The sequence below is a fragment of the Prionailurus viverrinus genome, unplaced genomic scaffold (genome assembly GCF_022837055.1).
Source record: "Prionailurus viverrinus isolate Anna unplaced genomic scaffold, UM_Priviv_1.0 scaffold_33, whole genome shotgun sequence".
Lineage (NCBI taxonomy): Eukaryota > Metazoa > Chordata > Mammalia > Carnivora > Felidae > Prionailurus > Prionailurus viverrinus.
In genome coordinates, this window is record NW_025927604.1 from 1377531 (window position 1) to 1400084 (window position 22554).

The following is a 22554-nucleotide window of genomic DNA, read 5'->3' on the forward strand; positions in this document are numbered from 1 at the left end:
ATTGCACAGATAGGTAAACGGAGGCCCAGCCAGAGTCCAGGAGCCCATCCAGATGTTAACAAAGCCGAGACAGGAACACGGGGCTCCGGATGTGCTGTTTCCTCCACGTCGCCTCCCTGACGGCACCGAGGCTGTCTGCGCAACGTGTCACACGCTGACACCAGAGCCCGCTGCGTGAGGCGCAGGTGTGATGGGGCACAAACGTGGCCGACTCCCTCCTCCTTCTCATTCTGCCCTGACGCCCCCACCCCCACGCTTCCCACTGTCTATACTCTGCGATTTTTCTACTCTTCCTCCTTTTCTCTCCTCCACTGCCCCGCTGGCCACCCTGCAGGGCTCTAAAGGAGAGGGGGCCACGGTGGGCACTGGCAGATGGGTGCCTGGCCGTGGTTCCATTGTCACCACTGCACCTGCAGGGGTAATGGGGCAGACGTGTGAGGAGGAGCTGTCCTGAGGGCCAGACGGCCCCCTCGGGGTGGAGCCCCCGACCTCCAGCTCAGACCCCACACTTTCAGGGGTCCTCTTGGCCAGACTCGCCACCTCCCACAACCCCAGGGGCCCGTCTGGGCAGAGCCAAGGCCAGTTGTGTCCGCTTCTAACTGCAGCATCCGTTTTAAGGATAACATCCACTTGCCCGCTCTGAACGTTGCTGCCCTACCATTTAAGGTCTGAACAGCAGGCAGGAGATCTGAGGCAGGTAGGTATGTGTGGACGGGCGGGGGACAGGGCACGAAGCCTGGCCGCAGTGCTGGCTCACCCCGTCTGAAGGAGTCCCCACCGCCAGCTGGAGCGGAACATTGTGGGTGGCATCGCTGAACAGCACAGACGGCCGGTTTTACGTCACTTCCTAGCAATCCGGATGAACCTGAGACGGTCAGAGATGGTCAGAGAGAGGCCTGGTGCAGAACAGAGCTCCCTCACGGGCAGGTGACAATAGTCGTTACGCTCCGGAACATCGTGGGCCGACCTGGCACGAGCACCTACCGCTGATCCTTTATCTGGACAAACAGACCGGACCCATGAGTGAGTCCCCCGACCGCCATCTCCGAGAAGCCTGGCTGTGTGGAGCTCGGGCTGGACGCACTGTCAGGTGGTCGTTGGGCACGAGGGGGTGGACAGCAAGGTGGGGGCGGCTGGGCCTGTGTGTCTGAGGCCATGGACCCGGTCTCCCGGTCCGTGGAAAGAGTCTCACGAAAGAAAGCTCAGAACTCTGTTTCATCTTAGAAATGCTACAGAGACCAATATATGTTCTCTTCAGGTTTTTTTCGGGTTATAAGTATTATTCTTGCTTTGATTATTATGTTCTAAGAGATGCTTAGTTTCAAAAGGCAGATGACCAATCGTGCTGGGATTCTGGGGTTGGTGGAGACTTGGCGATCACCCAGTGGCCCTCGCTTTACAGATGAAGAAAGAAAGGGACATCCACGCTGGAAAGGGGACTGACCGCAGTCACACACTTGGATAGGAATGAAGTCCTTCCGTTCTGGGAGCCAGTGCATGCCAGCGACCTCCAGGGCCCCCGATGAATGGCGTTGTCTTTACTAGAGTATGAGATGCACCCAAGCAACCAGAAGAAATAATTCTCCAGGAAACAGTGTCAGGGCCACCCCTTCGCTCATGCCGTTCGTCCAGATGGTCTGGGGACTGTTGACGGTAGTGACAAACAGCACAACAGTAAGTGTCCAAAACACAGAGGGACATGCCTGCTGAGCACCCAATTCCTGAGTAAGAATAAAAATCGCCATGATAATCAACAGCAGGCACCAACTATGAGTACTGCGTGTGTGCCCAGCACTGACCTCTCTACAGAAGTGACCCTTCCAGCCCCGAAGCAAGTGTGTGAGATGTGCACTTACAGCTGGGGACCCTGGAGTACAACGTCAAATGTCTCCCCAGCCCCTCGCTCTGTGACACCTCCCACAAGCCGTTCACACACATAATCTTCCAGACACAGTGCATCCTGTCTGCCCGTCCCACCCCTCAACCATGGACCTAAGTCTCACTGCAGGGAGGGATGGTGCCTATCAGGGACTTGTGTGTCCAGCAGAGGCTCTGGGGACCCTCATCGGACATCAGGTCAGCACAGTGACTGCCTCGCCTTCCCCTTCCTTCCAGGCCCCTCCTGGACGGGTCCCCAGGCCGATCTGCCCCTTCCTAAACCTTGCCAGACACAATCCTACTGGCCCCACCATTGCACACTCTGAACTCTGTGTTTGGTTTTTGTTTCCATTTTCTGCACGGATCATGCTCTTCGTTGTGTTCACGTCTTTGCGAAGTCTCTGGGTTTTTTTAATGTTTGTTTATTTTTGAGAGAGAGAGAGAGACATAGAATGAGTGGGAGAGGGGCAGAGAGAGAGGAGATACAGAATGTGAAGCAGGATCCGGGCTCTGAGCTGTCAGCACAGAGCCCGACGCAGGGCTCAAACCCACGGACGGTGAGATCATGACCTGAGCCGAAGTCAGACGCCCAACCGATTGAGCCCCCCAAGTGCCCCACAAAGTCTCTGTTTTGCCTGAAATATGTTTCCATAGCTTCATACAATCTTCAAGCCCAGCCCCAGCCTCATTTGTCTGGAGCATGACCGAGCTCCCTTGACCCCCTGACCCTCTCGATGGGACGCCCTCAACATGCCTTTATCATAGCATTTATCACACGTCACCTATCCATTCAACAGCCCTTTACTGTGTGCCCGTGACATGCCACGTGTTTGGCACACATGTCACCTGTGCTGAGTGGCTCCAACACAGTCTTCCTCACCGGTCCATATCTATGCCTCTCCCCTCTGAATCCACCAGGGCCCGGCACCCAGCCCCAAGGATCCTCCCCAAATAAGCATGTACTGGATGGTCCATGTGAGACTGGATACTTCTCATCTCAGGTCTAAACGTAAGCCTATCACAGTGCTCCCAAAGCATTCAGTCAGCACCAGAGACCACACGTCTTATTTTCGACAAATGGAATAGGTGCCCACAGCATCCGTGCTCTGTGTCTCTCCCCCTTATTCCTGCAGTGTATTGTAGGGTTTCCAGGAAGACAAGAACCATAATAGCAAAGTCACTTTGTAAAGTTGCCCTCTATGGAAGACAGGTCCTGGTCCGGGGGTCTTGCCCAAGTTTGGACTGATTTCAGCAGGGTTTAGGGATGGCTGCCTACAACACTGACTTTTGTCCATAATGTTGGGACTGACAATGTTCTTCATCAATTTAAACTGTGCAGCCGTTCTCACCAGCAGGCATTTGTGGCTCATCTTCTATGAGTAGCTTGTTAGTTTACAGATACCATTTTGTCGGCGGCATCTACAGATACAAACACATCCAAAGCTTTCTCACAACACATATATTGTCATATTTCACAGAAGAGGGGATATGTGAATATACTGTGCATGAACTAATTCTTCTCGTGAAACGCATCATACGTAATGTGTATCTGGCAAGATGTTTAAGAAAGAGAATTTGTGTGGTCGACTGTCGATTGTGAGGGGTGTCACAAACCGTCCTCCTGAGTGCCATGGGGTGTGCGTCCCTACGTGACGGCCGGGACAAGGGGCTGGGAGGTGGCATGTGTGTGTGGTGACTAGGTGCCTGGAGCTCTGTCACCGTTGCAGCATTGGCACCGAGGCTGTGCACACGCAGGAGCGTGTGCAAGACCCTGCCCGCGCCTGTGTGGGTGGCACTCACACTAAGCCCTCGCTCTCTCGCAGGGTGCCCATGCTCTAACCTCCAAAGATAGTGACACAGGTCTTCTCTCTCTGTCTCTACACAGCGTGTATGGCTGCCCCTTGGCTAAAAAAAGAAAAACGCAGGATAAGCAGCCCCAAGAGCCTGCTCCCAAGCGGAAACCATTCGCCGTGAAAGCCGACAGCTCCTCGGTGGACGAGTGTTATGAGAGCGAGGGCTCGGAGGACGTGGATGACAAGGAGGAGGACGAGGAGGAGTACTCGGAGGATGAGGACGAGCGCAGGGAGGAGGACGAGGAGGATGAGGAAGGCGACCGAGAGGAGGAGGAGGAGCTAGAGGAGGAGGAGGACGATGACGACGAGGATGGGGAGGACGTGGAGGACGAGGAGGAGGATGACGAGGAGGAGGAGGAGGACGACGAGGAGGAGGACGAGAATGGTAATCTTTAAAATAGTAGTGACGCGTCCGGTGGTGATGGGGGCCAGTGTGTCATTGGGGAGGCGCAGGTGCAGGTGCAGGTGGAGGTGCAGGTGGAGGGGCAGGTGCAGGTGGAGGCGCAGGTGCAGGTGGAGGCGCAGGTGGAGGTGGAGGGGCAGGTGCAGCTGGAGGCACAGGTGCAGGTGGAGGCGCAGGTGCAGGTGCAGGTGCAGGTGGAGGCGCAGGTGGAGGGACAGGTGCAGGTGGAGGCGCAGGTGGAGGCACAGGTGGAGGCACAGGTGCAGGTGGAGGCGCAGGTGGAGGCACAGGTGGAGGCACAGGTGCAGGTGGAGGCGCAGGTGGAGGCACAGGTGGAGGGACAGGTGCAGTTGGAGGCGCAGGTGGAGGCGCAGGTGGAGGTGCAGGTGGAGGCGCAGGTGGAGGGGCAGGTGCAGGTGGAGGGGCAGGTGCAGCTGGAGGCGCAGGTGGAGACGCAGGTGGAGGTGCAGGTGGAGGCGCAGGTGCAGGTGGAGGTGCAGGTGGAGGTACAGGTGCAGGTGGAGGCACAGGTGGAGGCGCAGGTGCAGGTGGAGGCACAGGTGGAGGCACAGGTGCAGGTGGAGGTGCAGGTGGAGGCACAGGTGCAGGTGGAGGTGCAGGTGGAGGCACAGGGAGAGGGACAGGTGCAGGTGGAGGTGCAGGTGGAGGCATAGGTGCAGGTGGAGGCACAGGTGGAGGTACAGGTGCAGGTGGAGGCACAGGTGGAGGCGCAGGTGCAGGTGGAGGCACAGGTGGAGGCACAGGTGCAGGTGGAGTTGCAGGTGGAGGTACAGGTGCAGGTGGAGGCACAGGTGGAGGCGCAGGTGCAGGTGGAGGCACAGGTGGAGGCACAGGTGCAGGTGGAGGTGCAGGTGGAGGCACAGGTGCAGGTGGAGGTGCAGGTGGAGGCACAGGTGGAGGGACAGGTGCAGGTGGAGGTGCAGGTGGAGGCATAGGTGCAGGTGGAGGCACAGGTGGAGGTGCAGGCGCAGGTGGAGGCGCAGGTGGAGGGGCAGGTGCAGGTGGAGGGGCAGGTGCAGCTGGAGGCGCAGGTGCAGGTGGAGGCGCAGGTGGAGGCGCAGGTGGAGGCGCAGGTGCAGGTGGAGGTGCAGGTGGAGGCGCAGGTGCAGGTGGAGGTGCAGTTGGAGGTACAGGTGCAGGTGGAGGCGCAGGTGCAGGTGCAGGTGCAGGTGGAGGCGCAGGTGGAGGCACAGGTGGAGGCACAGGTGCAGGTGGAGGCACAGGTGGAGGCACAGGTGGAGGGACAGGTGCAGTTGGAGGTGCAGGTGGAGGCGCAGGTGGAGGCGCAGGTGGAGGCGCAGGTGGAGGCGCAGGTGCAGGTGGAGGGGCAGGTGCAGCTGGAGGCGCAGGTGGAGGCGCAGGTGGAGGCGCAGGTGGAGGCGCAGGTGCAGGTGGAGGTGCAGGTGGAGGCGCAGGTGCAGGTGGAGGTGCAGGTGGAGGTACAGGTGCAGGTGGAGGCACAGGTGGAAGCGCAGGTGCAGGTGGAGGCACAGGTGGAGGCACAGGTGCAGGTGGAGGTGCAGGTGGAGGCACAGGTGGAGGGACAGGTGCAGGTGGAGGTGCAGGTGGAGGCATAGGTGCTGGTGGAGGCGCAGGTGGAGGGACAGGTGCAGGTGGAGGTGCAGTGGAGGCACAGGTGGAGGGGCAGGTGCAGGTGGAGGGGCAGGTGGAGGGGCAGGTGCAGGTGGAGGGGCAGGTGCAGGTGGAGGGGCAGGTGGAGGGACAGGTGCAGGTGGAGGTGCAGGTGGAGGCACAGGTGCAGGTGGAGGCGCAGGTGGAGGCACAGGTGGAGGGACAGGTGCAGGTGGAGGCGCAGGTGGAGGCGCAGGTGGAGGGGCAGGTGCAGGTGGAGGCACAGGTGGAGGGACAGGTGCAGGCGCAGGTGCAGGTGGAGGCGCAGGTGCAGGTGCAGGTGGAGGGTCAGGCCCCGGCACAGGCACAGAGATACAGTTCCAGGCACAGGTGCAGGCACAGGTGCAGCTGCAGATACAGGCGCGGGAGCAAGTGCTCAGGACTCACTCCCGATTGCTCGCCTGCTGAGTCTGCCTGGTCAAGGCTGAGACAAACAACCACTCCCGTGTCGTTACCCTGGTTCTAAAGAATCCCTTTCCATTTCCTGCTAGATGGTAGCTGCCGACTCCCCGGAGCTACGGTTCAGGGAGCTCATGACAGACATGTGCCGTGGCCTTTAAGGTGCACACGCTTGATTAACTTGTCTTGGCTCCCTCGTCCGGGAACCTAGGGCGGCGCACCCAGTCTCCATCCGGCATCTTCTTGGATGCTCTTCCCAGCACGTAGTGACAGTAGCCCCACCATTGCCGGAAAGGCTCACCCGCTTGCCTTCCCAGCAGCTGGAAGCTTTGCAAGACCCTCTAGGGCGCCAGCTGCCGGAGTCAGGCTTGTCTGCTGATCACCGAGGCTTTACCTTTCGTCACGGGCCAGGGTGGGAATAGATACCGCTGAGCTGAAATATTTGATCAATCGGTCCGTCATCTGCTTCGCATCTGAGACCCGTGTCTCTGACCTGAGGTGTCCGACTCCCGTGAGACGTACCTGAAAAGGTGCAGCACACGGGGCGCTGAACGTGTTTTGGGCGATGAATTTAAGTGCTTTTGCTTTTATACCCAATTTTCTGTCACAGTCAGACTCAAACTATGACATCAAAGATAATCATTTTATAAAATTCATTTCTTTTCCAGAAAAAAGTAAGTTTGTGAAGAATGTAGATACATACAGTCTTCATTGGCTTAGAGTTTGACTCAGAGAAATGCCAAACGTGTTTAAAAGTAAAGGGGGTGTCTTCTCTTATGCTTCTTCCTTGGGAAGTTCCTCAAAACTCTGAATTCGGGGGGAGCAAATTTCTCGGTATAGTGGACCGCTGGACAGCCAGTGTGGGGAGCTGTCTCAGGCCGGGGGGTGTGAGCCCGTTGTTATTAATCCCACGTGGCGTACAGAAATTCATGCTCCCCCTTCAGAAGGAACAGTCTGTTCCGGGAAACCTGGATTTTAGGAAGTAATCCTCAATTGTTCCAGGTACATAAACACGCGAACATGTCCGTGTATGCCTGTGTGCATACATGTGCACACACACACGCACACACACACTGCAGCGTGGGCTCCCAGACTGTTGCTCCTGTTGTGGCATCACAGAGCAGGCGTGGAGACGGTCCAAGCAGGCGCATCGGGACACACACACATGCCGGCGGCAGCAGCCCCGCCGTGCCCACGCCCCAGTGTCACTGACCTGACGGCCAGGGCTGCGTGCGGAGGATGACAGACAAGGCTCCATGTAGCACAGTGTGTGGGACGTTGGAAAATAGACGAATTTGGCAAATTGCTTATGGACGCTGTAGGGAACATGCGCAGTTTGGGGCGAAATCATTATCTGCTGAAGCTGGTGAATGGTTTGTAACTTGACTGTGGCTTCTCATAAAGATGGTGCACAGCCCCGCTCTTCCTCGTACCCAGGCTGCGCTGCCCAGCGCCAGGCATCAGTGTCCGAGGTATGGCTGTTGTGTGTGACAGGGTCGGGCAGGAGAGGTTCGTACATGTGCGGTTAGCCGAGGGTCTGAACCAGATTTTAGGTCCTGTCTTTGTTTGCTACAATGAAACTTTCAATTCTAGCTTACTTAGGGTCATTTTTTAAATAATCTACTTTTAAAAGTACAAAGTGACATATTCTGAAAGAGTAGAGCCTTACTGGAATAGCTTTAGAATGTGACTAGATGGAGTTTTTTTTAATTACTATTCTAACTTGAATGCCTAGAACATAACTGTTTTTTAAAAAGTGAGATAGTAGGTCAAAACTAGTGACATTGTTCTAGAAAAAGTCAAGTAAGTGGGCATAATAAATGGATGTATGATAGAGCCACGAAATGAACAGCTGCATGAGTATATCGCAGCCCCAGAGTGGTTAACTGCACAGCCCACCTAGCACAGTGACTGGCACCCTCATGTTCAGCAAACATCAAGTCCGAATCTGAAGCATACAAGGAATTGGCTTCTGGAAAGCAAATGCCCGTTAAGAGGATAAATAATCAATTTTTGGATTCATAGATTCAGAATTCATATTCAGCATCCAGCTCCCCAGCTAAGCACCTTCTAGAATCATCTATTCTGTAAACTGCAAAGGAATCCCCTGGAACCACTAAAGAAGGCTTTGAACACAGTGAAGCGTTACGAGATCGTTAGACTATCTGCTTCGTTGTAAGACAAATACTTCCGATGAACTGAGTGTTCTCGGCAGTAAAGTGTAACAACCCACCCCCTCTCAGATGGGCTCTCCCGCAAACCCTCGGGCCCGAGGAGTCGCTCCGACCAAACCGTGATGGTCCACATGAAGGACCTTCCACTGTGGTTCTGACCACTGCTGGTTCTCTGCAGGAAAGCACCAAACGCTTTGCTCGATTTCTGAGCCAAGCCAGAGCATCTTTCCTGAGAAATCCCTTTAGATGCCTGATATCTAGAGACGGCTTCACCGAGATTCTCTGTTATACGGGAAGTCTCCGTTGGAGGACGCACCCCCATAATACATGGTCCAAGACTCCGGTTAGCCAGGTGCTTTGCTGAGCAAGCACTCATTTTATGTGATCAAACTCTGAGCTGTGTTTAATTCAGTGAAACGGGACTCTGAGAGGCATATGTCTGTCAACTTCCTGTTTTCATGTCCTCACTTACCAAATGCATTCTATTTTACCTTGCTGGTAAATTGAATGCCAAAATCGCTGTCAACATATGTGAGCTCCTGCCATGATAACAACATCTCTACCATGAGAAACACAGTCCGAGCACAGGGCATCCGCATTGTACGCCTTTGTCCACTCCTTGAATGGATTTGGCAGAAATCATACATTTGTGAAAAGCTAGGAACAGGGTGTACCTTTTTTGTCTGGTGACCAGAGTTCTGGGTCACCATCTTGAAGTCAACCTTTCATGTCCCATGCTTTACTCGGTGACCATTATATCCCCGAGCGGTCAGCATATTCCCTCCAAGGCGGATTGTGCCTTTATCTCAGCAAATAGAAGCACAGACAGTGACTTAAGTTAACAGAGAAGCAAAGCACTCATGCCATAGTGAGAGGAGAACATTCCAGACGGTGCCAGGAGGCTGGTTCACACATGAGCACGTCCACAAGTAGCAGACCACCATCTAACATGAAGAAAGCAGGGCACCATGATGGGGCCACATGGACCAAACAGGCTGATGTTAGCCCTGTGAGCAGGTGCAAAGTCTCCATCTCTCCCAGTGGGATGCCACTATGCATTCATCCAGTGTGGCAATCCCATCTCTATTATAAGCTGCATTGTGCCCTCTGAGAGATTTTGTTTTAGCTAAAATAAACGCATATCAACCCCACATTATTACAGAGGACCCCATTGTCCATAAAGGACCATTATTTATAACTTGGGAATTAGATATCTGTTTTAATCCAAGGAGCCTCTGGCACTGTAGTTACGTATGAACAAAATCTTGCCTCTAAGGTACACCTCCAGCGGGTGTGTTAACATACAGGGTTGTGTTGGATCTTCAGTGATTACGTGAGACAGGTAGATACCATTTCACTGTCGTGCTCCCTGGAAAGTGAGGCTCAGAAAGATTCGACGATTTCCAGTAAGTGGTGGGTACGCAGTCCGATTCTCCTGAGGTGTTCTCTTACCAGGGGCTCACGTTCTTTCTATCACTTGTTGCTTGTTTGAACAACAGGAAAGAATATCTGAGTCATTCATTTCAGATTACGTTAAATTCAGATTTGATTAATCAAAATTATATTTTGTCCAGGTGGCCTGGTCTTTGCATGGAGAGCTTTATTTTCACAATACATTGTAATGGTCTAATCTGCATTCATTAAATGAACGCTCGCTTGTTATACCAGAAGTAAGAAAGTTACTGTTCAGGGGTCATAGATTTTTCTCATAGCAGATTTTGCAGATCTTGGGGTAAATATCTTTTCAGATTCTTATGATTTGGGAAATTTAGATCAAATGGTCATTTAATGCCCAACAAGTTAACGGGTTTTTTTCATAGGTCATCCTACTAAAAAGAACACAGCTTTAAAGAATAAACACACACACATGTGTGTGTGCAGTCAATGCGTGCATATGCGTATCCTTAGGAGTTCATATGGACCTGCCCATGGGGAAGAACGTAGCGATTTGCTTCCAAGACTAGAGAGAACTTTCACATTCACGGCCACCTCCAACACAACCGTCTCATAACATTCTGTTTCTTAAATACATTTGTAAGTAAATAGAGTCCTTTCTGTGCTACTCTTGGTTGAATCTTGGGATTGCCTTGGACAATTCACCTCTGAGGGACGATTCACTTGGCCACTGGATCGGATGGTACGGACCGCAAATGCCTTCCTGCCATGAGGGTGGTCTGGCTCCCAAAGCCCCTCTTCTGCACGTGGATTGGCTACAGATGGGTCGTGGCGGTCCCGAGAGCTCACAGCCAGGGAGGAACTGGGTGGTTTGGAGGCAGTGTGAGTAATGGTGGTGAGAACCTCCTGGGTGTGCGATTGATCGCTGCAGGCAAGGGGAAGCGAGCGGACCACATGCAGAATGACTGTGTCAGGTGCACAGCTGACCAGGGTGCTTGCACGTGGTTCTCCTCCGGCCTCTGCTCGGATCGCCACGCCGCGCTGGTGGTCAGAGCCTTTCACGTCTGGCTCTGGATTGTTCCCACCACCCTCACGTGAAACTGTCCTGAGCTGTTAACAGAGCATTCTATGCAATAACTCCACTTTCTTCGAAGGGAATCCAAAGAAAACCCACCCTATATAAATTCCTCCTCAAAGAAACATTGTTTTTTAATTGCAAAGTTTCCAAGGTATTTTCTCTTTCAAACAGGATGATGCACTAGGCCCCACGTTGTTAGAACATCGTGACAATTTGCAATAGACGGGCTTGAATTTCTCTAAGACAAAGGCAGAAGGAAGGTGATGAGGGGTCTGTATTGTGGCCGCTGAGTTCCCCAAACTCCCTTCAGGAGGCTGTTCTCATATTGATTAGCCAATTATCCTCTTACATCGTTCTTGGGGAAATGTCCCTGATGAGGAAGCAAGTTGAAATACAGACAGACTGTGAAAATCAGAATTAGCAAACCAGTTTTCCACTGCAGTCAGCAGAAAAAGCAATGAGTTCTGAGACCAACATAGAAACAAAGATGATGTGTTTAGTATGCAAGGTTTCAACTCGAGAACGGCTGTGGACAGAGCTGGGAGAAAGAATATGATGATTTTATATCATCTTAAAAATTAATCTTTCCCTCCATCCTTGAAAGCCTTATTTTAGGAGGCTTCCCACACAGGTATACGGGAGGGTGTGGCTCTGTAACTTGGAAATGAGTGAGCACAGAGTTAGACATTTGCAGGTAGAAGTCGGTGACAAAAATTAAACTTCCCTCATGCAAGCTAATTTTGCACAAGTATAAAATATAACTAGGGCTTATATTTCATGAATTTGCAGACAAGTAAATCCCAACCACAAATCTTGCTGAGGTTGTAACGTCATGTATGTTTAAGATGCCAGCAACATGCATGACGTACTGGGGAAAAACCTGTCTTTACATAGTAAGGAGGAATAAAAGATATGAGTCAACAGACTTAATAGGTTTTCATTCGGTTTGTTTTAAGGTCCACTTGAAGAAATCGCCAGCATATTTGTTTTGTCTTATTAACAAAATTTTTATTCCAAACGCCAGTTTTTCAAAGCGTAGAAAAGAGCCCAGCGGGTGAGGGATGTTTTCTAGCCCTGGTGGCCCTATCGCACCAGGCAGGTCACTGCCCCCACTGGCTGTCAGTGGGCCCTCCGAGGATTCGGGGGCTGATGCTGGCCCATCATTCACCTTGCTGTCTCGTCTGGAAGCAGAGAGAAGGTGCGGTCCCGAGAGGGCAAGCAGCTCAGAGCTACACGCAGCAGCTGGGCCTCAGGGATGCTCTCGGGCTCATCCGTGATTCTGCGCCCCAGGTCCCGGTGGTGGGTAGCAAGCCTACTGTGCCTATCAGGACTGCGTTAACGTGAGGGACTCCCGGCACGGTGACAGCCTCTTACAAAAAATCATATGTGCTTTCCCTACATCCAGACGTGCGTGGGGTCCCCTGAGTGCGTCCGTGAAAAAATACAAATTATGATTCTTTACAAATGGCAGAATTAGAAGTCGCGTGCTGAGGTAGAGCCTTAAAGATTTGGCCCAAAACAACAAAACTTCCAGACGCTGAAGATTGTTGAACTTAGGTCCCTGGAAAGCTGTCGTGCTGTTTGCCAAGGGCCTTTACAAACAGACCAGATTATTTCCATCCAGTGGGGATTAACCATGGTTGAGTAGGAACAGAGAGCAGGGGCTCTCAGGTTCCGCCCCAATCAAACCTTCCAATTGGAGCAGTACCTTTAAGTTTCCAGCCCATTCTGTAAAATTTAGAAACTCTGTGAGCTCTGTGTGTGTGTGTGTGTGTGTGTCTATGAGCATGAGAGAGACAGAGACAGAGAGGGAGAGAGGGGAGAGAGTGTGGTTAATATGTGTCAGTCTGTCTCAGTCTGGGAGATACTGACTTCTTATAGTTGCTTCTCTGGTGGGGAGGGGCCGATAGGACTACCTTATTTTTTTTTTTTTTGGACTACCTTATTTTTAAGCCGAAATTTAGATAAGCCAGATACCCAAAATGTCATCAAGTAGAAAGGCCCTCAAAGCGTCATTCTTCCATTTTCCACTCGCTCAGATTCTCAGGAACAACCACTCTAAAAAAGAAACATACCTCACGATTTCTACAAGTTATGTGAGTTGTGTCCCTCGTGAAAACTTATTTTTCCTTCAGTTTATCTCACTTAGCTTAATGGGAATTTTCCAATCATAATTTCACTTGCAGTGTAGACAAGATTTAGGGGCACCAGTTGGTTGAATGTCCAACTCTTATTTTTGGCTCAGGTCATGATCCCAGGATTGTGGGATCGAGTCCTGCATCAGGCTCTGCACTGAGCATGGAGCCTGCTTAAAACTCTCTCTCTCCACCGCCCCCCCACCCACTGCTCATACTTGCTTTCTCCTCTCTCTCAAATAAAAAAATTTAAAAAAAAAGAATGGGCAGCATTCAGAATTAATGAGACAGCCATAGTCCTCAGACAATTTGTAATGATTTTTAACGGGTGCTTTGACCTGTGCTCCCACCCCTCCCGCCTGCCAGCACGTGGGGCGGCTTCGCCGTCTAATGCAAGATCCAACACGAGACCTCAGGTGCGACCTGGGACTTCCAAATTCTCTGACGGGCAGGATGAGGGGCAGAGCCCACAGCAGACAGGTTGAGGGCTTCCAGGGCCAGCCCTGGGATGATCGGGAGAGGTGTCTGCCCACCAGCTCTGTTTTTCCTCACTGACTTTGTTCACTGGGTGACAAACGTTCTTGGAGCCCCGTCTATATTCCAGGCCCCATTGCACGCACTGGAGGTTTGCTCGCAAAAAAACACAAGCCTAGTGCTGGCCCCCGGGAGTCAGGGCGACAAGCAGTGAACGCTTCTCGGGCTTCATGCCCCGGACCAGAGTATCCATCACGATCCAGGGTCCAGGGCTCACGGAGCCGCTGCAAGGCCTGCAGACCCATCAGAACTGGTCCGCACACACACGGTGATCGGCCAGTAGATGGTTCGTGTAAAATTTGTGTTATGTAAGTATGTGTATAAATTAGATACACACGTATACACAGGCACACCTCCGAGATATTGGGGGTTCCATTCCAGACCACTAAAATAAAGCAAGCCCAGGGACCCGTGTGGCTTCCCGGTACAGGTACAAGTTGTGTTTACACCGCACGGTAGTCTGCTAAGTGTCCAAGAGCAGCATCTCTAAACAAACAAAGGACACACCTCAGTTAAGAAATACCTTGTTGCTAAAACTCGCTAGCCATCATCTGTGCTTCTAAATCACCATAACAAACATAATAATGACCAAAAAAAGGTTGGAATATTGCGAGAATTACCCAAATGTGACAGAGACAGGAAGTGAGCGAATGCTGTTGGGACAGTGGTGCTGACGGAGGTACCCGACACACGCTGGCCGCGGATCTGTAAAACCCGCAGTATCTGCGATAAAAGGAAGCCCAAGAAAACGAGGTGTGCCCATGCGCATGCTGCGAAGATGGAAATCAGAGCTCAGTTCCCGCTGACTCTCCATGTTCTGACCCTGTGCTGCCAACATGGTAGCCCGTAGCCAAACATGGTTATTTATGTGTGCATAAGTCAAATTTACTAAGTATGAAATTAATTTAAATTAATTAAATGGCAAAATGTTAAAAACGTGCTTCCTGGGTCTCAGCAGCCTGCGCGCTGGTCACTCGTCCTCGGGGCCCATCCCGTGACCTGTCTCCTCTCCTCCAATCTTGGCGCAAACTCAGCTTCACGGGGGCTCTGCTGACTGTGCACCTAAGGCACGCCGCGCCCTGGCCCCGTCTGCCCCTGGGAGGCCTCATTCCTCTTCATCCCACAGACCCCGACCCGACACCATGGCGCACACTTACCTCCACCTGCGGTGTCACTTTCAGGCCGCCAGGGCTAGGCTCTGGTCCCTAGTTCCGCGCTACAAAGTGCTCAATAAGTAGCTGCTGAATGAGTCACTAAGCAACACCGGGTCTGTGTCCCCCAGGCCCCGAGTGCCAGTACTTCCAAATCCCCACCAGAGTCGGCACCACCTGGTCACCCTCAGGTTGTGCCGCGGACATCTGTGGGGGCACAGGAAATGCTTGTCATTCAGTCCCAAGGAAAGCTTGAGGGCAGTGACAGGAGCCAAGGTCAGTAAACCTAGACACTCATAACCTGACGGGGAGCCTGCACGTGTTCACGAAGGGGAGGAGCCAGGAGCGCGTGGCATCCCAGCCGGCAGGCGGCAGGCACGACCTAACCGGGTGCAGGAGGCATCTGCTCCCGCTGCGCAGAGCGGACCGACCGCGAAGACAAAAGCAACGGACGGCGGCAAACACCAAGGCGCAGAGCCAATGTACAGACGTTCATGGGGATGAGGCCACGGCGCAGAAACAGCCCCAGAAGGAAAACACGCAGTTCGGAAAAAAAGGGCTGGAAATACACATTTTGGTTGATGGCAGGTAGTTCACCGAAATCATCTCACCGGTGATTAGCACCAACTGGAACAGAGAAACCGCTGTCTGGAGGAACCCAGAGTGAAGCCCAGTCGGACGGGGCCCCTCGAAAGTGCCCAAGATTCCTTGGAGGCTCCATCCGTGACCCAGCCCAGAAGCGTCGGTCCACTTCTCCCCCTGCAGCTCACAGGTGAGGAAGCGCACCAGGCCAGCAAGGACGAGGCCATCTTGGGGGGGCCCCCGCCCCCTGAGCTCTGGGACTTGTGAGCAGCTCCCCGCTGGGGGCGCACGAGAGCAGGTCCCCTCTGGGACCCGTGAGCAGCTCCCCACTGGGGGCGCCCGAGAGCAGGTCCCCTCTGGGACCCGTGAGCAGCTCCCCCGCTGGGGGCGCGCGAGAACAGGTCCCCTCTGGGACCCGTGAGCAGCCCCCCCGCTGGGGGCGCGCGAGAGCAGGTCCCCTCTGGGACCCGTGAGCAGCTCCCCGCTGGGGGCTCACGAGAGCAGGTCCCCCAGACAGGCCACACAGAGCACCAGAGCCCGAGACTGCACTGGCCAGCACCAGCCTCCCACAGTGGAAAAAACCAAAACCCAACCCAAAAACTCAGCGGGAACTCCCGATTCCCACATGGCCTGGGGCCACCCTGCTTTGTTTACACGGTGCAGGAAGATCATTTGGGGCATGCAGTATCTACTTTCCTTAGTTAAAAGCAAAATCCAACTACTTCTAAATATTTTTTCACAATCAACTGGGAAATCGAACGTCAGGTTTCAGTCACTCACTTGAAACGTTTAATTGAAAGAGACTTTGAGTATTTCATTAGTCCGTATGAACAAATTCAAACACATCTTCCTTCTCATCATGGCCACAGAGTTGGTGGGTATGTGGCTGTGGCTGGCACCTCATGCCACCCGCAGCAGCGTTAGCCGCCCGGGGACGGGTCCTATGCCCGTGTCACGTTCACGTGCGTATCTGGTGCTTGAAGTTTTGGGACCGCAGACAGCTGGTTATGGTAGACAAACATCTCGTCGTTTGGAAGAGAAAGGAAAAAACAAGGCAAAGTAGAATCAGACCATATCTGCATCTGCTGAGCAAAATGAGAAACGAATTAATTACGGAAACATAGAGGGCTCTTTCGGCGACCTGGGGGGGGGGGGGCCTGGAGAGCCAGCGTGCAGCTCTGTCCTGAGATGGCCCTACACCCTCCCAGCCCTTGGGAAGAATGGAGGACGCTCAGGAGTCAGAGGTTCCCTTAGGAACCGTGAATTCAGTGCCCACCCCCTCCCCCCCAGCCTAGAGTCTGTGACCCTGCCGACCACTGGTTCAAGCCCGGGAGCTGGGGGCTCCTCATGAGTCATTGTGCCGTCCAGCTGGGGGGGCCTGCTGTGCCTTCACCAGCCTGCTCACCTACCCGCGCAGACTCGTGGGGACCAGGAGTCACCTTTCCCACTGGAAGCAGCGACAAGTCTTCTCTTGGATCTTCTTATCTCCTGGGAACTGATCTTTGAGATTAGCCCATTAGTTAACTCCCAGAATCTCTGCAAGTTCTGGAGAGTTAAGGAAGTGTCACGGATGGGGCAGGAAGCCCTGGTGACCTTGGACGAAGGACTCGATGCCCAAAGACACGTGGCTGCAAACAGGCCACCTCAACTCCCTGGACTCACCCACGCGTCTTCACACAGGAGAGTCTTGATGGAGTCGTACCTGGAACGCTCTCCCACACGAACGTTCTGCGATCCTAAGAATGCAGCCTCGGGGCTCCAGAAGACTGGGCATCCCTCACCATACTCACGCTGACAAGGGTCATGACAGTGCATCTCCGCTTGGATAATTTTAGCCTCTAATAATTGCTGTCACTGTGAATATGAGCAGACCTAGCCTAAAAGTTCCGCATAAATAAGACAAACAACATCGCTGAGTAACTGTGATTAGAAAACGCAACAGCTGAGTCTAGAGGGTGACGAACGGGGGTCTCCTGGCTCTCAACTGAGACATTCCCCTCTCATCCCTGTGGAACAAGGGGCTCCGGGGGCCCCTCTTTGTCAGGACAGAGCGTGACGCCTTGGGGAGGGTGCCGGGGGCCCAGACCAGCTCCTAGGCAGGTGGGAGACTTCTCTACCTCAGAGGGAAAGATGCCACATTTGTCCCAGAGCAGATCCGGAGTATTTGACAAGGATGAAGGCAGAGGGATGTGAACTCGGGTCACTGTACCTGGGCTCAGGGAGGGGCTGCAGAGGTCACAGGGAAGGAGAGGGTCGTCACCGTCAGAGCAACCAGGCGGTCTCCGTCTGCCCGTGGCCCTGCCCCGCCCCCCAAATGGCCTCACCAGGGCGTCCACTACCTTCGCACCTGCTCCAGTCCCCTTGTGCTCTGTAGGAACATGACCTTATGACTCCGGCGGCCTCCTGAGCATCAGTCCAGGATTCCCCTAATTTCCCAGCCTCCTCTGCCTGTCTGAAAGGGTGTAACTCGTTGGCCAGGCCCCAGGACATGGCAGGTTGAGGAAGCTGACGATTCGTTTCTGTAATCAAAAAGAAACACCCATCTAATGCTGCAGCAATGCACTTCATTACCTGAGACCCTTTGGGGGGGCGCTCCCAGACCACATCTCCTATGACCTGGAAAAGTCTAGAGCAATTCCTGCTTTGCAGTAGTATCTCTCATTTCTCGTTGTTCTTCTGGGTTCTTTCTTTTTTTTTTTTTTTTTTTTTTTTTACATCAGTTTTGTACTTGCTTGCCCATAGTTTATTTGAATGTCTGGAAACAACAACAGTAACACAATCAGGACTAGATCTTGAATTGGGTCTCAATCTAGATTGTGTCTCAATCGTATTTTTTTAGCAACAACGCACTAAAAAAACAAATAGCACTTGTAATTATAAAGTTGTAATCCCCAGAGTTCTAACCACATCAAATTATAGTCATGAAGGTGGAAAAGAAATGCCCTGTGGTTTTGTTTAAGAATTTGGGTGGTTTTTTTTGTTGTGTTTTCAAATTGTAACTATTGAGTATAAATTGTTTATAACAATCTGACTCAAAGGAGATAAAATTCACACCCACAACATTTCAGGACACTCACGTAGAAACCGAAAGGGCCCTTGGGCCCAGCCAGAGCGGCCTCTGCATTCTGGGCCCGGACTCCACCCTGGAAGCGGCTGGGCCAGGCCTCCCTCACCTACGCCCCGGTGTGACAAGTCCGACCCCACCCCAGGGGAGGACGCCAGCGCTGACACCCACCTGCTGTGGCTCCGACTCGTGTCCGTTACTTCACAGCTCTGCTGGGCCCACGATCGCAGCAGAAAACCACAAAAAAGAAACTGAGGACCTCGGGTCTCCTCCTGAAACCCCCATCTATATAGTTATGGTCTTTTACTTAGCATGTGAACCCATACTTTAATATGATTTTCAGGTAAAACCCTTTTCTTCAGCACACATTGTCCCTGTCTGACAGAACGTGGGTTGCGTGAAGAACTAGTCCAGCGGACTCCTGAAGTCCCTGCAATGGGACGTTCAGTGTGTGGACTGTTGTTGGTGCCACGCGGTTAACCCCGGATCGGCACCGAAAACACTCGCCCTTTCTTCATACCTGCTTTCACCTGTGACCCATTTCATTATTCGCCTCAGCACAACGTAAGTAGAGCAAATTGCCTGAAAACACAAAACCAGAGATAGAATTCTGTAAATGACTTTGAATCCTGGAGGACGCTGGTGCGTGGAGGATATTTAGAGCCTGCTTGTTGATGGGTGCACTGACTGTCCCCCTCCACTAGTCCACATAATGAAGAGCAGACTTTATTGCACATATGCTTCCAAATAGTTAAATGCCAGTAACTTGAGAAATTCCATTAACCTGCAAGGATCTGTGGCCACTGGCACCATTGCACCAGCCATCGTCACCTTTACTGATGGCGGTCACGCAATCTCAGACGACGCCGAGCACGGTGGCCCGGAGGAAGAGCTGCGCTCTGCCGTTGGCCGGGTAGCCAGGCGCTGACGCGGGTTCCCTTGCCTGTTTCCAGCCAGGCACCTGCCTGGGCTCCTTCCCCGGGTGGGGGGCAGAGGGGCAGCCGCAAGCTCAGAAATGCAGCGAAAACCATTTCCTTCTCGGGACAAATGAATTGAAGATAATCCTAAGATTTACAGTGTGAAGAATTAACTGAAGTTCCCTACAACTACAGCGTGATAGGAAGGTGCAGAGGTCATACCCATGGACCGCTGGCATGTTCTGGGCAGCCTCTCTCGTGGGTGTAGAAAGAGCCAGGCGGTGACAGGGGCATTCTGTTTCCGTGGTTGCTCCCTCCATCGTTTCCTCCTCCCCAAGCTCTTGAGGGTGATGGGATGTGTTTCACAAGAAGTTCAGAGAAAATCACAAAAATAATAAGTCTCACCTGATGCGGTCTCTCCTCGGACTCAGCTTGGAAAATGCCCCAAGATGTTGCCTGTGCTTCCGTGTTTTCAAACGTACGTATAGATTCGTGTCACGGTCAGTCCCTCGCGGGCACAGCAGTGCTGGGCTCCAGGTGGCCAGTCACGGTGCCACGGAGACACAGCGGCCGCCTGGAGGCCTGCTTCTCCAATCACGGCCCGGGAACCTGACACGCAGTGTGTAAATTGAGAGGTGAATATAACGTTTATATTTGCAAGAATTCCGTAGAACAGGGTCGCCTTCAACTCTATCACCTTGAACCCTGGGCCCAGGGCACGGTGCATGCTCGTCGAGTCCTTCCACAGTCTTCCCGACTGTACTCACGGGTCAGGCTTCTGTCCTCTTGCCGCTCTTTGGGAATACATGTATCTCTATACTAAAGAAAAGTATTTGTAGGAACTGTCCAGAAAAGAGACGATACTTGTTTTATACAATTAGTGACGCTCTATGACTAAGGTACGGCAAGTCTGACTTGCTGATGTTTAGAAAGATGTGTTAGATTTTTAAAAATGTGTTGATTTGCTATTGATATGTTGGTGCCCAGACCTCTTTTACCAACAAAAGTCTTTTCTGAGGGAACAGCATGAAATCCATAAAGGAGGCCCCCGGGGACACCCTGACTCAGCTGTTAGAGAACAGGTATTTTCTCCTAATCAATACACCTCATTTCCTCAGTGCATCGATAAACTTGAACAATCCTTCTTTGTTTTTTTAATCAAAGATACAAAAAGCAGGTGTGAAAGTGGCATGGAGGTAACAAAGTCCAGTCTGAGGGCTGGGGGGAGGGGCTCTTTAGAATCCACACATACCGTTACCTGTATTCGCAATATACCTGGCAGCAATTACGCAGCCCGGTGGAGACAGATGCGCGTCCCAAACATTCCTTGAGCGTTAAACAGGATACGTTTCGGGTGAAACATAGGGCTTTTATGTAATTTTTAACATGGCCTTCTTTCAGCAGATTTTCCTAAATGCTTTTTTGCGATTGAACATAATGCTCATTCGGGTGTTATTTCTAGCAGCTCACCAAAATTCTCCTGAGGCTGGGAGGCAGGCCGACGCAGGGGTGCACTGGTCACATTAAATGACACATCGTACGGGCCACGGTGGCACCAACTGACCTCAGTCCTGCATTTCATGGGCGTTTGGTCACTGCACACTCCTCCCCCTCTCTCTCAATCCTGCTGAGACACGCATGCGGGAACCACAGCGAATTAGATTTAGCTTCTAAACTTCTGCGTGCATTCCTGTTGCCTCGCTGCATATCATAATGAATTGTCTGTGAGGTAGAAAATTCCAAATAGCTTAATTCAGCCCAAACATGTGCTTCTGATGCTGAACGCCCAGCATAGGTGGCGTCGCTGCGTGAGCCCGAGGCCTTGCACTGTGCTGCCTGAGCGTCACTGCAAAAACAAACCATTTAAAAGCAATCGCTGCAAACATCTGTTTAAGCGTTGGTAACAAGCAAAGTTCATGAACTCTTAGAAAGCCTGGTAATATGATGAGTGTAGTTATCATGCATCTGTTTGGGCTGTAAATAAATAAAGCGGATAAAAAATGAAAGTCACTCGTAAAATCTAGAATGAAAAATTAATATTTTAAAACTACATTTACCGCATATACTGGTTTATTCTCAGAAGAATTAAGGAAATTGATAGTTTCTAGCAAGTGCTTCCTGTGGCCTCCTGGTTTTAGAGCAGTCCGCTCGATTTGAGCCACACCGCCCGCCGAGCCGCACGCGGGACCTAAGTCTCCAGTGCGTGGTGAACAGGGTTTGACATGCCATTGACTTGCTTTCCATGCTGTTGCAACTAAACTTCAAGTTCTAGCCATTTTTTTCTTTTCTTTTCTTTTTTGTCCTTTTTTTTTTATTTTCTTTGCAGAAGACCATCAAATGAACTGTCACAATACTCGAATAATGCAAGACGCAGAAAAGGATGATAACAATAATGACGAGTACGATAATTATGATGAGCTGGTGGCCAAGTCCTTGTTGAACCTCGGCAAGATTGCCGAGGACGCAGCCTACCGGGCCAGGACTGAGTCGGAGATGAACAGCAACACGTCCACCAGCCTGGACGACGGCAGCGACAGGAACGAGACGCTGGGCCGGAAGAGCGAGCTGAGCCTGGATCTGGACAGCGACGTGGTCAGAGAGACGGTGGACTCCCTGAAGCTGCTGGCGCAGGGACACGGTGTGGTGCTCGCAGACAACCTTGGCGACAGGGCGTATGCGGACTCTCTGTCGCAGCAGGACAGCAGGAACATGAACTACGTGATGTTGGGCAAGCCCATGAACAACGGGCTCGTGGACAAGATGGTGGAGGAGAGCGACGAGGAGGTGTGTCTGAGCAGCCTGGAGTGCCTGAGGAATCAGTGCTTCGATCTGGCCCGGAAACTGAGCGAGACGAACCCGCAGGACCGGAGCCAGCCCCCCAACATGAACATCCGCCAGCACGCCCGTCAGGAGGACGACTTCGCGGGGAGGACGCCGGACAGGAGCTACTCCGACATGATGAACCTCATGCGGCTCGAGGAGCAGCTGAGTCCCAGGTCTAGAACTTTCTCCAGCTGTGCAAAGGAGGACGGGTATCACGAACGAGATGACGACACCACCTCCGTGAACTCGGACAGGTCTGAGGAGGTGTTTGACATGACCAAGGGGAACCTGACCCTCCTGGAGAAAGCCATCGCTCTGGAGACAGAAAGGGCGAAGGCCATGAGGGAGAAGATGGCGATGGAGGCCGGAAGGCGGGACAATGCGCGGTCCTATGAAGAGCAGTCGCCAAGACAGCTTCCCGGGGAGGAGAGAAAGCCTAAGTCCAGTGACAGCCATGTCAAAAAGCCATACTATGGTAAAGGTAATATTTCTACCTAACGTAAGTTGCCTCACGC

At 52.5% G+C, this 22554-nt stretch overlaps 1 protein-coding gene across 4 annotated transcripts in view; it reads left to right on the forward strand.

Moving 5' to 3' along the window:
- MYT1L (myelin transcription factor 1 like) overlaps window positions 1-22554 on the forward strand; it is a 143569-nt gene that overhangs the window by 26997 nt on the left and 94018 nt on the right. For 3 of the 4 annotated variants that reach the window (XM_047845248.1, XM_047845246.1, XM_047845247.1), the window contains exons 4-5: window positions 3764-4116; window positions 21543-22514. In XM_047845248.1, coding sequence (XP_047701204.1) covers window positions 3764-4116; window positions 21543-22514 — 1325 coding nt within the window. Of the gene's footprint in view, window positions 1-3763; window positions 4117-21542; window positions 22521-22554 lie in introns of all 4 variants that reach the window. The other variant, XM_047845245.1, reaches the window with a different exon arrangement.